Genomic DNA, 15,714 nt, shown 5'->3' on the forward strand with positions numbered 1-15,714 from the left:
TTAAGGGGACTGATTCGGTGGAGCACTAGAAATAATTTCCAGTGGTTGCTGCACCTACCAAAACTTGTACAATCTAATAATTATAATCAAACCTTTCAGGATTAGTTAGGAAACAATTTCACATATTTTGTTTTACTAATCACTATTGATAGTGAGACACATTCCAGGCTTGTGTTCTTAACTATCAAGAGAGACAAAGACAGCAGGTGAATGGGGACGCCACCATTAGCAAGTTCCCCTCCAAGTTGTACACCAACCTGACTCAGAATATATCATCATTCCTTCATTACAGCTGTATCGAGATCCTGGAACTCCCTCCCCAACAGCACTATAGGAGTACCTTCATTGTAAGAAGTGTAGCAGTTAAAGAAGGTGATTCACCACCACCTTCTCACAGGCAATTAGGGATGGGCATTAAATGCGACCTTGCCAGCAGTGGCCTGACCCAAAAATGAATAAAATAAATGTATCCAAAGGCCATTTGTCATCCTCTATCTGCTCTTCACCTCTGGGGAAACAGGGTAGCATGCACCACGAGGCAGGGTTTCGACCCGAAACGTCGACAATTCCTTTCCTCCCACTGATGCTGCTCGACCCACTGAATTTCTTGTTGGTCCAGATTCCAGCATCTGCAGTCTCTTGTGTCTCCATTTTATTCCATGTTGTGCTCCCTCCAGTATTCACCTCTAGAATGGCCTCTAACGCTTGCTGCTCCATAATCCTCCTTCCCGTTAGCAGTGCAAGTCCCAAGCCGTTGCAGCAAGGAAATCAACAGTGTCGCTAGATGCTGAAGTTAATAAAAAGAGTAAGCAGCACAGTCAACTGGGTGGCGTAAACCACTTATTAGCTTAACATTCATAGTCACCACTGACTTCTCAAGGACAATGAGGGGCCGTTAATAAGTACTAACTTTGCCAGTGCTGCTCACATGCAGTTAAAGATGGGACCTCAAACCACACAGGTGATAGAGAATTGAAAATCATTTTCAAATTTGTGCGCTGTTACTTCACAAAGGTTAAGAAAAACATCGTTGCCATTTTGAACCATACAATAATAGTTTTATTTTATTACTTTACTCTGTTTAGAATGTGAAATTATGACCAGGGCACCTTGCAGCCTAACAGCATGAATGTTGAATTCTCCCACTTTAAGTAATCCCCACACCACCCACCCCCCAAACCCACCCCCAACCATGCCTCTTCTTTTCTTCCCTTTCCTTGCCTGTAATAAGCGTTATGCTGCAGGCACGATGGTGTAGCAGTCAGCGTAACACTAATAAAACGCCAGCAACCCGGGTTCAATTCTGGCCACTGTCTCTAAGGAGTTTGTACGTTCTTCCCGTGACTGCGTGTGTTTCCTCTGGGTGCTCTGGTTTCCTCCCACATTCCAAAAACGTGCAGGTTAGGAAGTTGTGGGCATGCTATGTTGGCACTGGAAGTGTGGCGACACTTGCAGGCTGCCCCCAGAACACTCTACGCAAAAGATACATTTCACTGTGTGTTTCGATATACATGTGACTAATAAAGAATTAAAAAAAAAGAAGATATCTCTCTTTTTTCTACTCTCCTTTTTTTTCCTCCTTACCTTTGACCCATCCCCCAGTGGATCTGCTCTCCCCTCCTCCCCCGCACCTGCCTATTACTGTCTCCTACCTTCATCTACCTATCACCACCTTGTGCCCACCCCACCTCCCCTCTTTTGTCCACCTATCATTGCTGTTTTTCCCTCCTATATATTGGGCTTCCCCTTTTCCTACCTTCAGTCCTGAAGAAGGCTCCTGACCCGAAACATTGACTGCCTGTTTTTCTCCACGGATGCTGCCTGGCCTGCTGAGTTCCTCCAGCATCATCGTGTTTTTCATCTCAATTCCAGCAACTGCAGTCCTTTGTTTCTTTAGTATCACCAGGATATATCCTCCCTATAGAAGACAAAGTTGTTAAGAAAATAAAATACTAAACATGTTATCACTAGAAACTTGACAATAACCATGGCCTTGGCATGATACTTGTGTTTAAAGTCTGGGAAGTATGAATGAAGTTCAAGGTCCTTTAATTTGATTCATAAGTGTAGGACTAGAAGACTTAAGTTGTAAATTCAGAAGATCTGAGCAGAAACCCTTTTCTGCTTTCAGAATAACATCAATGTACCAAAAACCTGCAGAGGAGGTAATAATTTATAGCTTAAAACAACATTTTAAAAGATAACTGGACTGATCTCAGCACAAAAAGGAGTTAAAGAGATTTTGTGAAGGAACTGACAGACAGAACTTCGTGTTTACAAAGCAAGAGTCCCCCAGTGTAGTTAGAAGGAGATCCATGGGTGAAGAAGCACACCCAGATGTGGTTGGTGTGGACCTGATGAGTTTAATTGTCTGTATTCACTAACATTTCTTATGTCCTTAAATCTATAACATTTATTTACTCAACAAGACAAATCCATTCATTTCCGGCAAATCTGCGACCAATTAATCTCGTTGGTAGAGAGTGCCAGAAGGAGTGGTTGAGACAGGTATATTAACAACATTTAAAAGACATTTGGATAAGTATATGGATAAGAGGGGTTTAGAGGGATATGGGCCAAACGCAGGCAAATGGGACCAGCTTGGTGGGCACTTCGGTCAGCATGGACGAGTTGGGCCAAAGGGCCTGCTTCCATGCTGTATTACTCTACAGCTCTATTGGTGTTGCATAACATTAACCTTATGATTATGATTACATCACTCCGGTTTTCTTTAGCTTTCTATTGCCTAGTCCTTTAACATAGTTCACTGCAGCCTATTCTTAAAAATGTTATTGTCTTTAATCATGTGAAAGATACCTGTCATAGTGCAAGTTGATAAAACAAAAGCTCACTGGATAATCTCAAGGTTTGGCTTCCTTGAATGCCTACCTTTCAGACAGAAACCTCACTCCCATATCAGCTTGCAATTCTTGCAGCTTTAAGTAAAAGGAAGAATTTCACAGCAGCTGTGAATGTTGTGATAGTCAGAATGGATTTGTCTGTCATGGGTGACTGCTTACATCCCTTGTACTGCAGAAAAAGCCAGAGAAATAACTGACATAGTTTTTACTTAGTTGTTGGAATGTGGGTAACCCTGTCAAGGCAGTGGTTATAGCCAACTTGTAGTCTCCTCAAGGGCATTGAGTCAACCATGTAAAACTGCAGTTTGATCCAAACTGGACCAGGTAGGTGGGGCACTTTCCTTCCCTGAAGGAGCTTACTGAGCCAGATAAGCTTTTACAACCTTTCAAAAAATGTCTCCATTCTTAGACTGCTGTCAAGACTAGTCTGAGAACAGCCCAAGTTTGAGGAAGGGTGAGAGGACACCTTATTTAAGTGCTGCAGCCTTTTTAGAAAGATCAGGGATTTGAGAGCTATGGGGAAGTAGCACAGAAGAGGAGGTGAAGCCCCATACAAATCAGCCATGGTTATGTTGAATGGTGGGGGCAAGCTTAAGGGGCCAAGAGACCTAATCCTGCTCCTGTTTTCTTATGATTTTACGTTCTTATTTTGTGAAATGTTATCCACCTAACTATGCTGTTAAACAGCGAATTCCGGAATTTTTACCCAGCAATGGTAAAAATCTGATACACTAATGCACCAACATTGTGTTTCTGTACATCCAGTGCTGGGTGGAAGAACTGCCAAAGGAGTCTTGGTAAAATATTGCAGGAAGTATCTTCCATTGAAAGTGCATACTGTGGGCATGACACGCAGATGGTAGAGGAGGTCGTTTTAAAAGTGGTAGAGAAGCTGCTAATCAAGCAAACTTAAGTCTTTGATGCTTTTTTCGCTTGGTAAGCAGCTTTTAGTTCTTGAACTTCCTGGTTCAAAGTATCTCAGACTCTTTACTGCCATCTCCAGTTTGCATGGGTTATTTATGATTTTTTTTCCACTGTTCCTTTCATTCAGGCCAGCTTCAAGCAAATGCATATTGTGAGAATCCTGATGTGGTTTTAATTGGGAACAAAGCAGATTTATCTGATCAGAGGGAGGTAGAAGAGAAACAAGCAAAAGAGCTAGCAGAAAAATATGGGTGAGTGTTTGCTCGCTAAAATTTATTGTTTCTTTATTTACTCTCCAGGGGCACAGGCAGTAGGGGAATGGTTTTCACTCATCCAGCACCACCCATTTCCCATTAAAGAAAATACAAATGTGATTGTATCTGTTTAGTCACAAACTAAATCATAAATATCTGTGTTTTGTACCTGACCAGTCAGAAGAGTTTCTGAAAATTGGTCAGTTAAAATGGGTGTGATTTTTCACATTTGGCAGTGCTGTTAGTTGGATACTTGTCATCATTTCATAGGTAAATTGCACACTATCTTAACACTGGTATCTTCTTATTTCTTCCAGACTTGAAGCAGTATAAGGTCACCTGGGATATAATCCCAGGCATTGAACATAGAACATATAAAAGTACAGCTCAGGATCAGGCCCTTCGGCCCACGATGTCTGTGCCAACCATGATGCCAATTTAAATTGCACATCTGCCTCCACATGATCTATACTTCTCCATTCCCTGCCTGTTCATACATTTGTCTGAATGCCTCTTAAATGCTGCTATTGCATCTGCTTCCACCACTTCTCCTGGCAGTATGTTCCAGGAACCTACTGCTTCTCTGTGTAAAAAAAAGTTGCTTTGTAAATCTCCTCTCACCTTAAACCTATGCCCTCTCACCTTAAACTTATGCCCTCGAGCATTTGACATTTCCACCCTGGGAAAAAGACTATCAATCTTATCTCTGCCTCTCATAATTTTATATACTTCTATAAGGTCGCCCCACAGCCTCCGATGCTCCAGAGAAAACAATCCAAGTTTGTCCAACCACATCCTGGTGAACCTCTTCCGCACTCTATCCAAAGCCTTCACATCCTTCCTGTAATGTGGTGACCAGAACTGCGCAAAATATTCCAAATGTGGCCTAACCAAAGTTTTATACAGCTGCAACATGACTTCCCAGCATTTATACTCAACAACCTGAACAATGAAGGCAAGCATGCCATATGCCTTCTTTATCACCCTATCTACCTTTGTTGTTACTTTCAGGCAGCTATGATCTTGCACACCAAGATCCCTCTGTATATCAATGCTCCTAATGTTCCTGCCATTTACTTTTCTCTTACATCTTACCTCCCATTGTGCAGCACCTCACACTTGTCCAGATTAAATTCCATGTGCCATTTCTTTGCTCATATTTCCAACTGGTTACATCCTGCTGTATCATTTGAGAACATTCCTTACTATCCACAACTCCACCAATCTTTGTGTTAACTGCAAGTTTACTAATCAGCCCACCAACATTTTTATCATATAACAAACAACAGAGGACCCAGCACTGATCCTTGTGGAGGACCACTGGTTACAGTCCTCCAGTCAGAATACTACCCTCTCCTTTCTATGGCTAGGCCAATCTACCAAGTCTCCATGGATTCCATGTGCCTTAATCTTCTGGATCAACCTATCATGAGGGACCTTTTCAAAAGCTTTACTGAAGTCCATGTATACACCATCCACTGCCCTACCTTATCAATCATTTTCATCACCTCCTCAAAAAAATTCAATCAAATTTATAAGATGTGACCTCCTCTGCACAAAGCCATGCTGACTATCCATAATAAGTCTATGCTTTTCCAGATGTGAGCATATACAATCCCCAAGTCTTCTCCGTTAATTTTCCTACCACTGATGTAGGGCCATCGGCCTGTAACTTCGTTTGTTTCTATGTTGCTTTTCTTAAACAGAGGAATGACATTGGCTATTCTACTGTCCTCTGTAGCTAAAGAGGATACAAAGATCTGTCAAGGCTCCAGCTCTCAATAACCTGGGATAGATCCCACCAGGCCCTGGGGACATCCACCTTAATGCCCTTCCAGAGACCCAACACCATCTCCTTTTTGATGTTAACATGCCCCAGAGTATCAGCATAGCCCTCTCTGATCTCACTGTCTTCCATGTCCTTCTCCTTGGTGAATACCAATGCAAAGTTCTCATTTAGTATGTTGCCCATTTCCTCTAGCTCCAGGCATAAATTCCTTCCTTTGTCCTTGAGCAGTCCTACCCTCTCCCTTGTTACCCTCTTGTTTTTAATCTATGCATAAAATGCCTTGGGATTCTCTTTAATCCTGCTCACCAAGGACATTTCAAGGCCCTTTTTAGCCCTCCTGATTCCCTGTTTAATTTCTCCCCTGCTTCTTTTATATTCCTCAAAGGCCCTGTCCAATTTCAACTTCCTAAACCTTACATATGCTTCCTCTTCCTTTTTGACTAAATTTGCAATATCCCTCACTATCTAAGATTCCCGAACCTTGCCATCCTTGTTTTTCTTCCCCAAATGAACATGTTGGCCCTGAATTCTGACTACCTGGCCTTTAAACAACTCCCTCATGTCAGATGGGGACTTACCCACAACAACTGCTCCCAATCTACTTCCACCAGCTCCTGCCTAATACTGTTGTGATTAGCCTTTTCCCAGTTTAGCACTTCCTCCTGAGGTCCAGTCTTATCCTTATGCATAACCATCTGAAGACTTGCAGAGCTACGATCACTGTTCCCAAAACATTCTCCCACTGAAAGTCCAATCACCAGTGGTTTCTGCTGCCATCTCTGTAACATAATGTTTTAAGTTGGAGAAGGAGGGGAATGGTAAAAGAGTCAGTGATTGGGGAAGCCTAAATTTGATTATAGGAAATGGTGGAATAATTAGAACATAGAACAGTACAGCACAGTACAGGCCCTTCAGCCCACGATGTTGAACACCTCCTCCATGATCAGTCTCACCCTTCCCTCCATATCCCTCCATTTTTCTTACTTCCATGTGCCTATCTAAGGACCTTTTAAATGTCCCTATTGTATCAGCCTCTACCACCACCCCCAGTAGTGTGTTCCAGACACGATCCACTCTCTGTGTAAAGAACCTACCTCTGACATCTCCCCTGAACATTCCTCCTCTGACCTTAAAGGCATGTCCTTTGGTATTGGCTATTGCCGCACTGGGGAAAAAGTGCTGGCTGTCCACTCTGTCTATGCCCCGCATAATCTTATACACCTTTCAGTTGCCTCTCATCCTGTGTTACTCCAAAGAGAAAAGCCATAGCTCGCTCAACCTTTCCTCATAAGATATGTTCTCTAACCCAGGCAGCATCCTGGTAATTCTCCTATGCACCCTATCTAAAGCTTCAACATCCTTCCAATAATGAGGTGACCAGAACTGAACACAATACTCTGAAGTGTGGTCTAACCAGAGTTTTACAGAGCTGCAAAATTACCTCGCGGCTCTTGAACTCAATCCCCCGAGTAATGAAGGCCAGCACACCACACGCCTTCTTAACCACCCTATCAATTTGCGTGGCAACTTTGAGGGATCTACGGACTTAGACCCCAAGATCCCTCTATTCCTGCACACTGCTCAGAATCCTGCCATTAACCTTGTACTCCACCTTCATGTTCGTTCTTCTAAAGTGTATCACTTCACACTTTTACTGGGTTGAACTTCATCTGCCACTTCTCTGCCCATCTCTGCCTCCTGTCGATATCTTGTTGTAACTTATCACAACCTTCTACACTATCCACAACCCTTCCAACTTTCATGTCATCCACAAATTTACTAACCCATCCCTCCACTTCCTCATCCAAGTCATTTATAAAAATCACAAACAGTAGGGTCCCAGAACAGATCCCTGTGGAACACCACCAGTCACCAACCTCCAGGCAGAATACTCTCCATCCACTACCACCCTCTGCCTTCTGTGGGCAAGCCAATTCCGAATCCACGCAACCAAGTCTCCATGGATCCCATGCCTCATGACTTTCTGGATGAGCCTACCATGGGGAACCTTATCAAAAGCCTTACTAAAGTCCATATACACCACATCCACTGCTCTACCTTCATCTATTTGTTTTATCACCTCCTCGAAAAACTCAATTAGGCTTGTGAGGTACAATCTGCCCCTCACAAAGTCATGCTGACTATCCCTAATGAGACTATGCTTCTCCAAATGCTCGTAAGTCCTCTCCCTAAGAATCCTCTCCAATAGCTTGCCCACCACTGACTTAATCCTCATTGGTCTATAATTCACAGGATTATCCCTATTACTTTCTTGAACAAGGGAACAGCGTTTGCTATCCTCCAGTCCTCTGGTACCACTCCTCTGGCCAGGGAGGATGCAGAGATCATCATCAACACCCCATCAATCTCTTCCCTCGCCTCCCATAGTAACCTGGGGTAAATCCCATCTGGTCTTGGGAACTTATCTATACTAATGTTTCTCAGAAGCTCCAACACTGTCTCTTTCTTAACCTCAACATGCTCCAGCACATTAGCCTGTTCTATGCTGACCTCACATTCGTCAAAGTCCCTCTCCATAGTGAACAATGAAGCAAAGTATTCATTAAGGACCTCCCCTACCTCCTCCGCATCTGGGCACTCGTTTCCCCCTTTATCCCTGAGTGGTCCTCCCCTCACTTGAGTCATCCTCTTGTTTTGCAGGTATGTGTGGAACACCTTCGGGTTTTCCTTTATTCTACTTGATAAGGCCTTCTCATGTCCCCTTCTAGCTCTCCTAAATCCCTTCTTAAGCAGCTTCCTGGCTACCTTATAATTCTCAAGAGCCCTGCCTGATTTTTGCTTCCTAAAGCTTAAATATGCTTCCTTCTTCTTCTTGACTAAATTTTTCAACTCTCTTGTCAGCCGTGGTTCCTTCACCCTACCATCCTTTCCCTGTCTCAGTGGGACAAACCTATCCAGAACCCCATGCAAATGTTCCCTAAACAGCCTCCATATTTCTTCTCTGTATTTGCCTGGGAACATCTGTTCCCAATTTACACTCCCAAGATCCTGCCTAATACCGTCATAATTAGCCCTCCCCCAATTAAAAACTTTCCCATATCGTCTGCTCCTATCCCTGTCTAAGGGAGTTGTGGTCACTATTGTTGGTCACTTTCTTTAATTCTGGTCTTCCTGACGGTATAAAGGAAGCTTAAATCAGCTTCTAAGCCAGCATTGGTGCATGAAATTGGTGGAGAAGTAAACACCAAATGCGGTACACTAAATAGGAAGAAGTGCAAGTGTATCTCTGCTTCACCTGGAATTATTATTTGGGCTTCTGGGTGGTGGGAAGGGAAGAGCTGGATGGACAGGTGCTGTATCTCCTTTGGTTACATGGGAAGGTGCCCTGGGGCAGGGAATGGTGGGTGGGGATGAAAGCGGTCCCTGCAAAATGCAGAAAGAGGAGGAGTGGGGAAGACGTGACTGATGATGGGATCACGTTGGAAATTACGAAGAATAATGCATTGAATGTGAAACCTGGTGGGGTGTAAGGTGGAGTTCTATTTTTGTCCTGTCCCATCGGAGAGGAAGTGAGAGCCCACCTGTGGGAATTAGAGAAAATGTGCTTGAGAGCTCCATCCACTGTGGCAGCAGGGAAGCCACATTTCAGGAAGAAGGAGCAGAAGGCCTCATGCAATAGAGACGAAGGAACTGGGTAAAAAGAGTGGTGACCTTACAGGAGCAGGAGTGAGAGAATGTATAGTCAAGTTAGCTGAGGAAGACTGTGGGCTTATAAAAGATGTTGGTGACTAGTTTATCTCCAGAGGCTGAGAGATCCAGAAAGGGAAAGGAAGTGCCAGAGATAGACCACGTAAATGTAAGAGCAGGGTGGAAATTGGCAGCAAAAGTGATGAAATTTGAATTCCATTTTGGTGCAGGATGTGGCCCCAGTGCAGTCATCAATGTATCAGGGAAAGATTTGGAGGAGTGGTCCCAACTAAGCCTAGAACAAGGACTGTTCCATGTATCCAACAAAAAGACAGGCCTAGTGTGAGCCCATGTGAGTTCCCACAGCTACACCTTTAATCTGGAGAAAGTGAATGGAATCAAAGGGGAAGTTATTGATCAGAAGGACAAGTTCTGCAATTGTATTGAGCATGTTGATGGATGTGAACAGGTTGGGCCTGCATTCGATAAAATAAAATGAACTCCTCAATTTTGTATGTTTTCCTTGTACACATTGTTTCCTCACAAACAAAATGGAAGCTTACCTGACCTTATCTTCATTCCACAGAATTCCATACTTTGAAACTAGTGCTGCCACTGGAACTGGGATTGATGAATCTGTAATTGCATTGCTGGACTTAATAATGAAACGTATGGAGGAGTGTGTTGACAAGAGTCAAATACCTGAATCAGTCAACGGAGGTGCAGGTCAAAAACTTGAAGATACCAATCCAAATGAGAAAAAGTGTGCCTGCTAGAAACCAGAGTTATCCCACCTAAAGAAGTTTTGCATGTGTAAATTGTTCTCCAGAAAGTTTATTTTCCTATCTCATTGTGTTTTTTTTTTACACTTATGCTGGCCATCTTCACTATAACTAGGGGAAATAGTTGTAGATAATGCTGTTTAGGTATTGCAGAAAATGTCATCAAGTATTTTAGTTGGAAGATTTCATCCATGAATGTATACCTCAGTACACTAGGCTATCCACCCCAGCCACATTAATGCCACTAAACTGCTTCCTGCCAAATACCGATGTTGCCAAATAAGTAAAAGAAACTTGACTTCTCTTATAGAACAAAGGTGAAAGGAAGGCCATCAAGTTGCAAAAGGCAACAGCCAACTCACCTGCAAAATAAATTACAATGCAATCAAGTGTTTGAGGAAATATCCATTATCACAATCTTAATTGAACATTTGAGCTCTCCTTGTAGAGGTGTATTCTGTTCTTTTTAGGTGATCACTTTCTTCTGAAGTACAATCAAAGTTTCTGATCCCTTAACTCCCTACTAACAAAAAGCTTCAACCTCCATCCATCCTTCTTCAGCTGGGGAGGTGGTAAATTTGATTGGAGCCTGCTCTACGTCCTTTCACCTCAGTGAACAGACCACAATTATTACAAAGTTCCTAACTTGCAGTACCTGTGAGGCGTCCAGACAAATAAAAGCTTCAGTGCACAGAACATAGTGGATAGCAGACTTTGTCCAGTGATTGACTTTGCATTATCAATTATACTTCTGTCTGTTTGTCTGCGTGGAATATTGACCATTTGTTAGAAATTGAAAACTATGTTTCTGCTAGTGTGATGTAATTTGTGTTTTCTGAGTAATTCATACAGTTAACTGACATCCATAACAAAAACAGGAAATGTTGGAAACACACAGCAGGTCAGGCAGCATCTGTGGAAAGAGAAACAGAGCAAATATTTCAGTTTGAAAGGTCTTTGTTAACTCTGTTTCTCTTTTAGTAGATGCTGCTTGACCTGTGGAAACTCCAGCATTTTCTATTTCAGATTTATATCATCTGCTTTTTTTTCATTTCACTGATCAATGCCCATATGGGAAAGAACAATTTGGAATTTCTGCCCCTTCAGCTCTTGTATTAGGTAAATATCTAAATAGACTGCTCTGTCCCAGTGAAGATCAAAGCTGGAAATATCACACTCTGTAGATACATTCACATTATCTGAGGACATCTTTTTCAATAAATTGAATGGACAATACAGTAAAATCCATGAAATTTCAACCCCAATAATGACATTTAAAAAAAATATTTTACATGTGCCCACATAAATAGTCCGGTGAATGACTCTTTGAGTGATCCTTTGCTTACATGGATGGGAACAACTTTGCTCAGACTCTCACTCTCAACTGGATTCTCAGAGAGTGTAATTTACTCAGTCACATATGCAAATTACTCTTTTCCATATGTGTCTGCTAACAATATTAATAATAAAAACATTGCTTTTAGGGAAGCTTTTACATGGCCAAAAGATTGAAACTGTCTCAAGCCTACGTGTTCCAAATCCCTATTCAGCAGATCAACTGCAGAGATTAGCTTGATTCACCATGATTGATCCCACCTTCCTGCACCAAATCCTGATCAGTTTTCTCTGCCTCACTATTAACTGAATTTTGTTGCTCATGTTGATCATGTAATTGAAAAGCAAAAACTGCAGATGCTGGAAATTTGGAATAAAGAACAGGAAACAGCGGAGATTCTCAGCAGGCCATGCAGCATTTGCCGAGAGAGAAACAGAGTTATCCTCTCAGGTCAGTGCCTGTTCATCAGAACTTGGATGATCAAGTAATCTCAGTTGTTGAACCCATCTGTCAGTTTGGACATCAGTGACCTTCCAAACAAGAACAACTGGATATGTTGCAATTTCAGATAAAGTCTTCCTACCTTATGTTATTTTGAAAGCTCCCATGAACTTGACAAATGGCCAGGATCAGTGAATGAAGCATATAAGTAGGGCAGGCACCAGGTGCACGATCTGAAAAGCATTTTGTTAGTTTGGTTCTTCATTTATTTTTTTGATCCAACAACTCTCAATTTCAATCTCTGCTTGAATTTTTAGTTTCTGTCTTTTATTTGAGCTTTGGGAGTTTTGGAGTTGTGGGCCCTTTTTGTGTTTTTCAACTGGAGTTTACCTAAACACATAATGAGTGTCAAGTGAACACAACATTTATTTGTTGCTGTTGGTCTTCAGTTGAACAGCAAAGATGATACAAAAATGTGACAAAATATAACAATGTGACACAGGCACTTAAGGTAATAAGGTATCATTTTCCTTGGGATGTAACAGACTTACACTATAGAAACTCATGTATGTATGGGAGTTGTTGCTAGCAACAAGGGGAGAAAGCTGAATGAGTGTATCTTTATTGAAAAACCCTGATAATGGAATCATTCTGACACAGGGACTATATTTTCTCACACACCCATCTGCCTTGCACTGTCGGGCTCTGTTTTTCTTCTAACTCAAATTTTCTTTTACAATATTTTCCATATTCATTACTAAACGCAAATATTCAAATGGATGAAAAGAAATAAAAAGAATTTTATCCTAATCCTTGCAACTATTTGTTACAGTGTATGAATATGATGTTACAGTGTTTAGAAATTGGCCTTAATTTGGCAATTTTGCTTTTTTTCTAAATTGAATTCGCTTACATATAGCATATTTTAATTTGAATCATGTCAATGGGTCAATACTAGGATTAAGAAAAATAACTTGGAAGACTTGTTTTGTCCTTGGGGTAGTTACATTGTTCCAATTTAATTTCTGAGATTGAATTGGTGCTCCCAAGGAGAATCTGTGTTCCAAAGAGTTTGGGAGGCAGGTGAGGCTCCAGTACACTGTAGTGCCAACCCTCCTACCTGAGGTTTATAAACGCAACTGCATGCTCACAGTATCAAAGTGTTGAATTTACCATGTACCTTGTGTGTGTAGCACCAGGATATGGAGATTAGTTTTGAGTGCCATTCATGTGGAAATATTTTGAAATGTATCTTGTTCAAATATTGTACAGAGGCCAACTTGTTTTGCTTGATATCAGCAAATTCTGTCATGGACTCAATGATTGGACAGCTTCCCTTTGCACTATATTTATTTTGAAATATCAGTGACAAACTGCTGATGTCCTCTCACCAGTGAAGGGTAACCCATCTGAGGCTTTATCATTCTAAGGGGGTTACTACCATAAGGGCATGATCTATGTTCCAATGTAATGATTCCTAAGCTGCAATGGTGCTAAAGAATTCTTAATAGGGCAGATCAGACCATCACCTTGACTAATTTTAGTAAATGGTCTGAAACAAGTAAGAAGTCCCTTGTTGCCATTTTCAAACAGCCACTTGAGTTACCTGAAGAATAGTCCATTTTCAGGCCAGAAAACATGATTTTGGACTCCAAGATCATGCCTCATGTGTTTACTTAAAAGCATCAAGTGGAAACAAGAAGTTTTGATTTCTATTGCTTACGTGAGAAAATGGCAAATGTCATTTTGGTGAGGATAACAGAAAAACCACTTTATATTACAAAGATGTATTGCACATAGCATCACAAGATATTGGAAGCTGGTTAGCATTGGCTGCAGTCATCATCCTCTTAACATTTTTGGACAGATTAATTGTTTAAATATATACAATTTAAAAATCATGGTTCAGATTTAAAATCTCAGTTGTATTTATGAAATATAAATATAGACATAATTTCAAAGCTTAATTTCTGTGAAATAAACAGAAGGTCAGTAACTCGAACATTCTATAAACTTGATATTGACTGTGTGAGAGGAAAACTAAGACTTAAAGATTATTTTCATGGTCATTTATGCATTAATTGGTTTTGCCATTCCCTTTTATTGAAAATAAATGTGATGTTAGGTTGTGATGCTGGGAAAAGTCCAGATTTAACACTAGGATTTTCCAGATTCTTTTGTAAGAGTACTGTCTAGAAATTAGATTTCACCTATTTTGGATGCATTAGATAGGTTTTGCTCTAAGTATCAGGAATCACACCAAAAAAAAAGCAAAATTAGGACCTCTCTGGAGACACAAGAGACTAGATGCTGGAAATCTGGAGCAACACACAAAAGAGCTGGAGGAACTCAGTGAGTCAGGCAGCATCTATGGAGGGAAATGGACAGTTGACGTTTTGGGTTGGGGGCCTTCATCAGGACTGGAAAGAAAGAGGGGAGACAGCCAGTATAAAAAGGTAGGGGAAAGGGGTGGAGCAAGAGCTGGCAGGTGATAGGTGGATCCAGGTGAGGGGGGGTGATAGGCAGGTGGGAGGTGGAGGAGAGTGGGAATGAAGTGAGAACCTGGGAGGTGATAGGCAGAAGTAACAAAGGGCTGAAAAAGATGGAATTTGATAGGAAAGAACAGTGGGAAGGAGGTGAGGAGGTGAACCGGAGGGCGGAATGTGTGGGTGATGGGCAGATCGAGAAGGCTGAAGAGGGAAAAGAGATGGGGTGATGGGGGCCAATCGGATAAGGAAAAAAAGTGGGGACAGAGAGGAGTAGTTACCAGAAGTTAGAGAAATTGATGTTCATGCCATCAGGTTGGAGACATCTTTGCTTTATTGTAGAATCATAGAATGGTTATAGCACCAATGGAGGCCATTCGGCACATCATGTCCATGCCTGCTCTCAACCACAGCAACTCACAAGGTCCATCCCTTGGCCTTTTCTCTGTAGGCTTACAATATTTTCTTCTTCATGTTTATCTATTTCTCTCTTGAAAATCACAGTGGGACTTACCTCCACCTCTTCTGCAAGCAGTGTTTTCCAGATTCCAACCACACTGCATTGATAAGTTTTTCCTTGCAGCACTTTTGATTCTTTTCCCTTTTATACCTCTGACCTCTAATCCTCAACCCCTCCACCAAAGGGAGCAGCCTCCTGGTATCAGTTTTGTCTGGACTCCTCATCAATTTATATACTCCCCCCAATCATCTCTTTGAAGGAGCCTCCCTAATCTCTATTTGTAACTATAATCCCTCATCCCAAAACCTCTAAATCTTTTCATGTATACTCTTTCTGGACCTTCACATTCTTTCTATAATGTGATGACCAGGATTGAATACAGTACTCCATTTGAGACCAGACCAGTGTTTTATAAAGGTTCAGCATGACTTCCCTGTCCATATACTATATGCTTCTATTTATAAAACCCAGACTTGTGCATGCCGTATTAACAGGTTTCTCAGTCTGCCCTGCTGCTTTCAATGATTGGTGCAAACATATTTCTGTATCCTCTGCACCTGCACCCCAGTTATAAGAGTATCCTTTATCCAATATTGCTTTAAGAAATAGTTCTCGTGTTACTCCCTTTGAAAAAGTGATCAAACCTGACGTCAATTCACGGCCAGCAGCTGTAGCCTGAGCTTGCATCTGCCATCTTATTTGCTCAGTGCGCGCTGGGGTCAATACCCTTACT

General features: G+C 41.7%; 1 protein-coding gene across 3 annotated transcripts in view; it reads left to right on the forward strand.

Moving 5' to 3' along the window:
* rab27b (RAB27B, member RAS oncogene family) overlaps positions 1 to 12,845 on the forward strand; it is a 75,586-nt gene extending 62,741 nt beyond the window's left edge. For all 3 annotated transcript variants that reach the window (XM_052010190.1, XM_052010188.1, XM_052010189.1), the window contains exons 5-6: positions 3,913 to 4,036; positions 10,063 to 12,845. In XM_052010190.1, the coding sequence (XP_051866150.1) occupies positions 3,913 to 4,036; positions 10,063 to 10,252 (314 nt within the window). In that variant the 3' untranslated portion in view covers positions 10,253 to 12,845. The remainder of the gene's footprint in view (positions 1 to 3,912; positions 4,037 to 10,062) is intronic.
* The last annotated feature ends 2,869 nt before the right edge of the window (positions 12,846 to 15,714 follow it).

This window comes from Pristis pectinata, chromosome 2 (genome assembly GCF_009764475.1).
Source record: "Pristis pectinata isolate sPriPec2 chromosome 2, sPriPec2.1.pri, whole genome shotgun sequence".
Classification (NCBI taxonomy): domain Eukaryota; kingdom Metazoa; phylum Chordata; class Chondrichthyes; order Rhinopristiformes; family Pristidae; genus Pristis; species Pristis pectinata.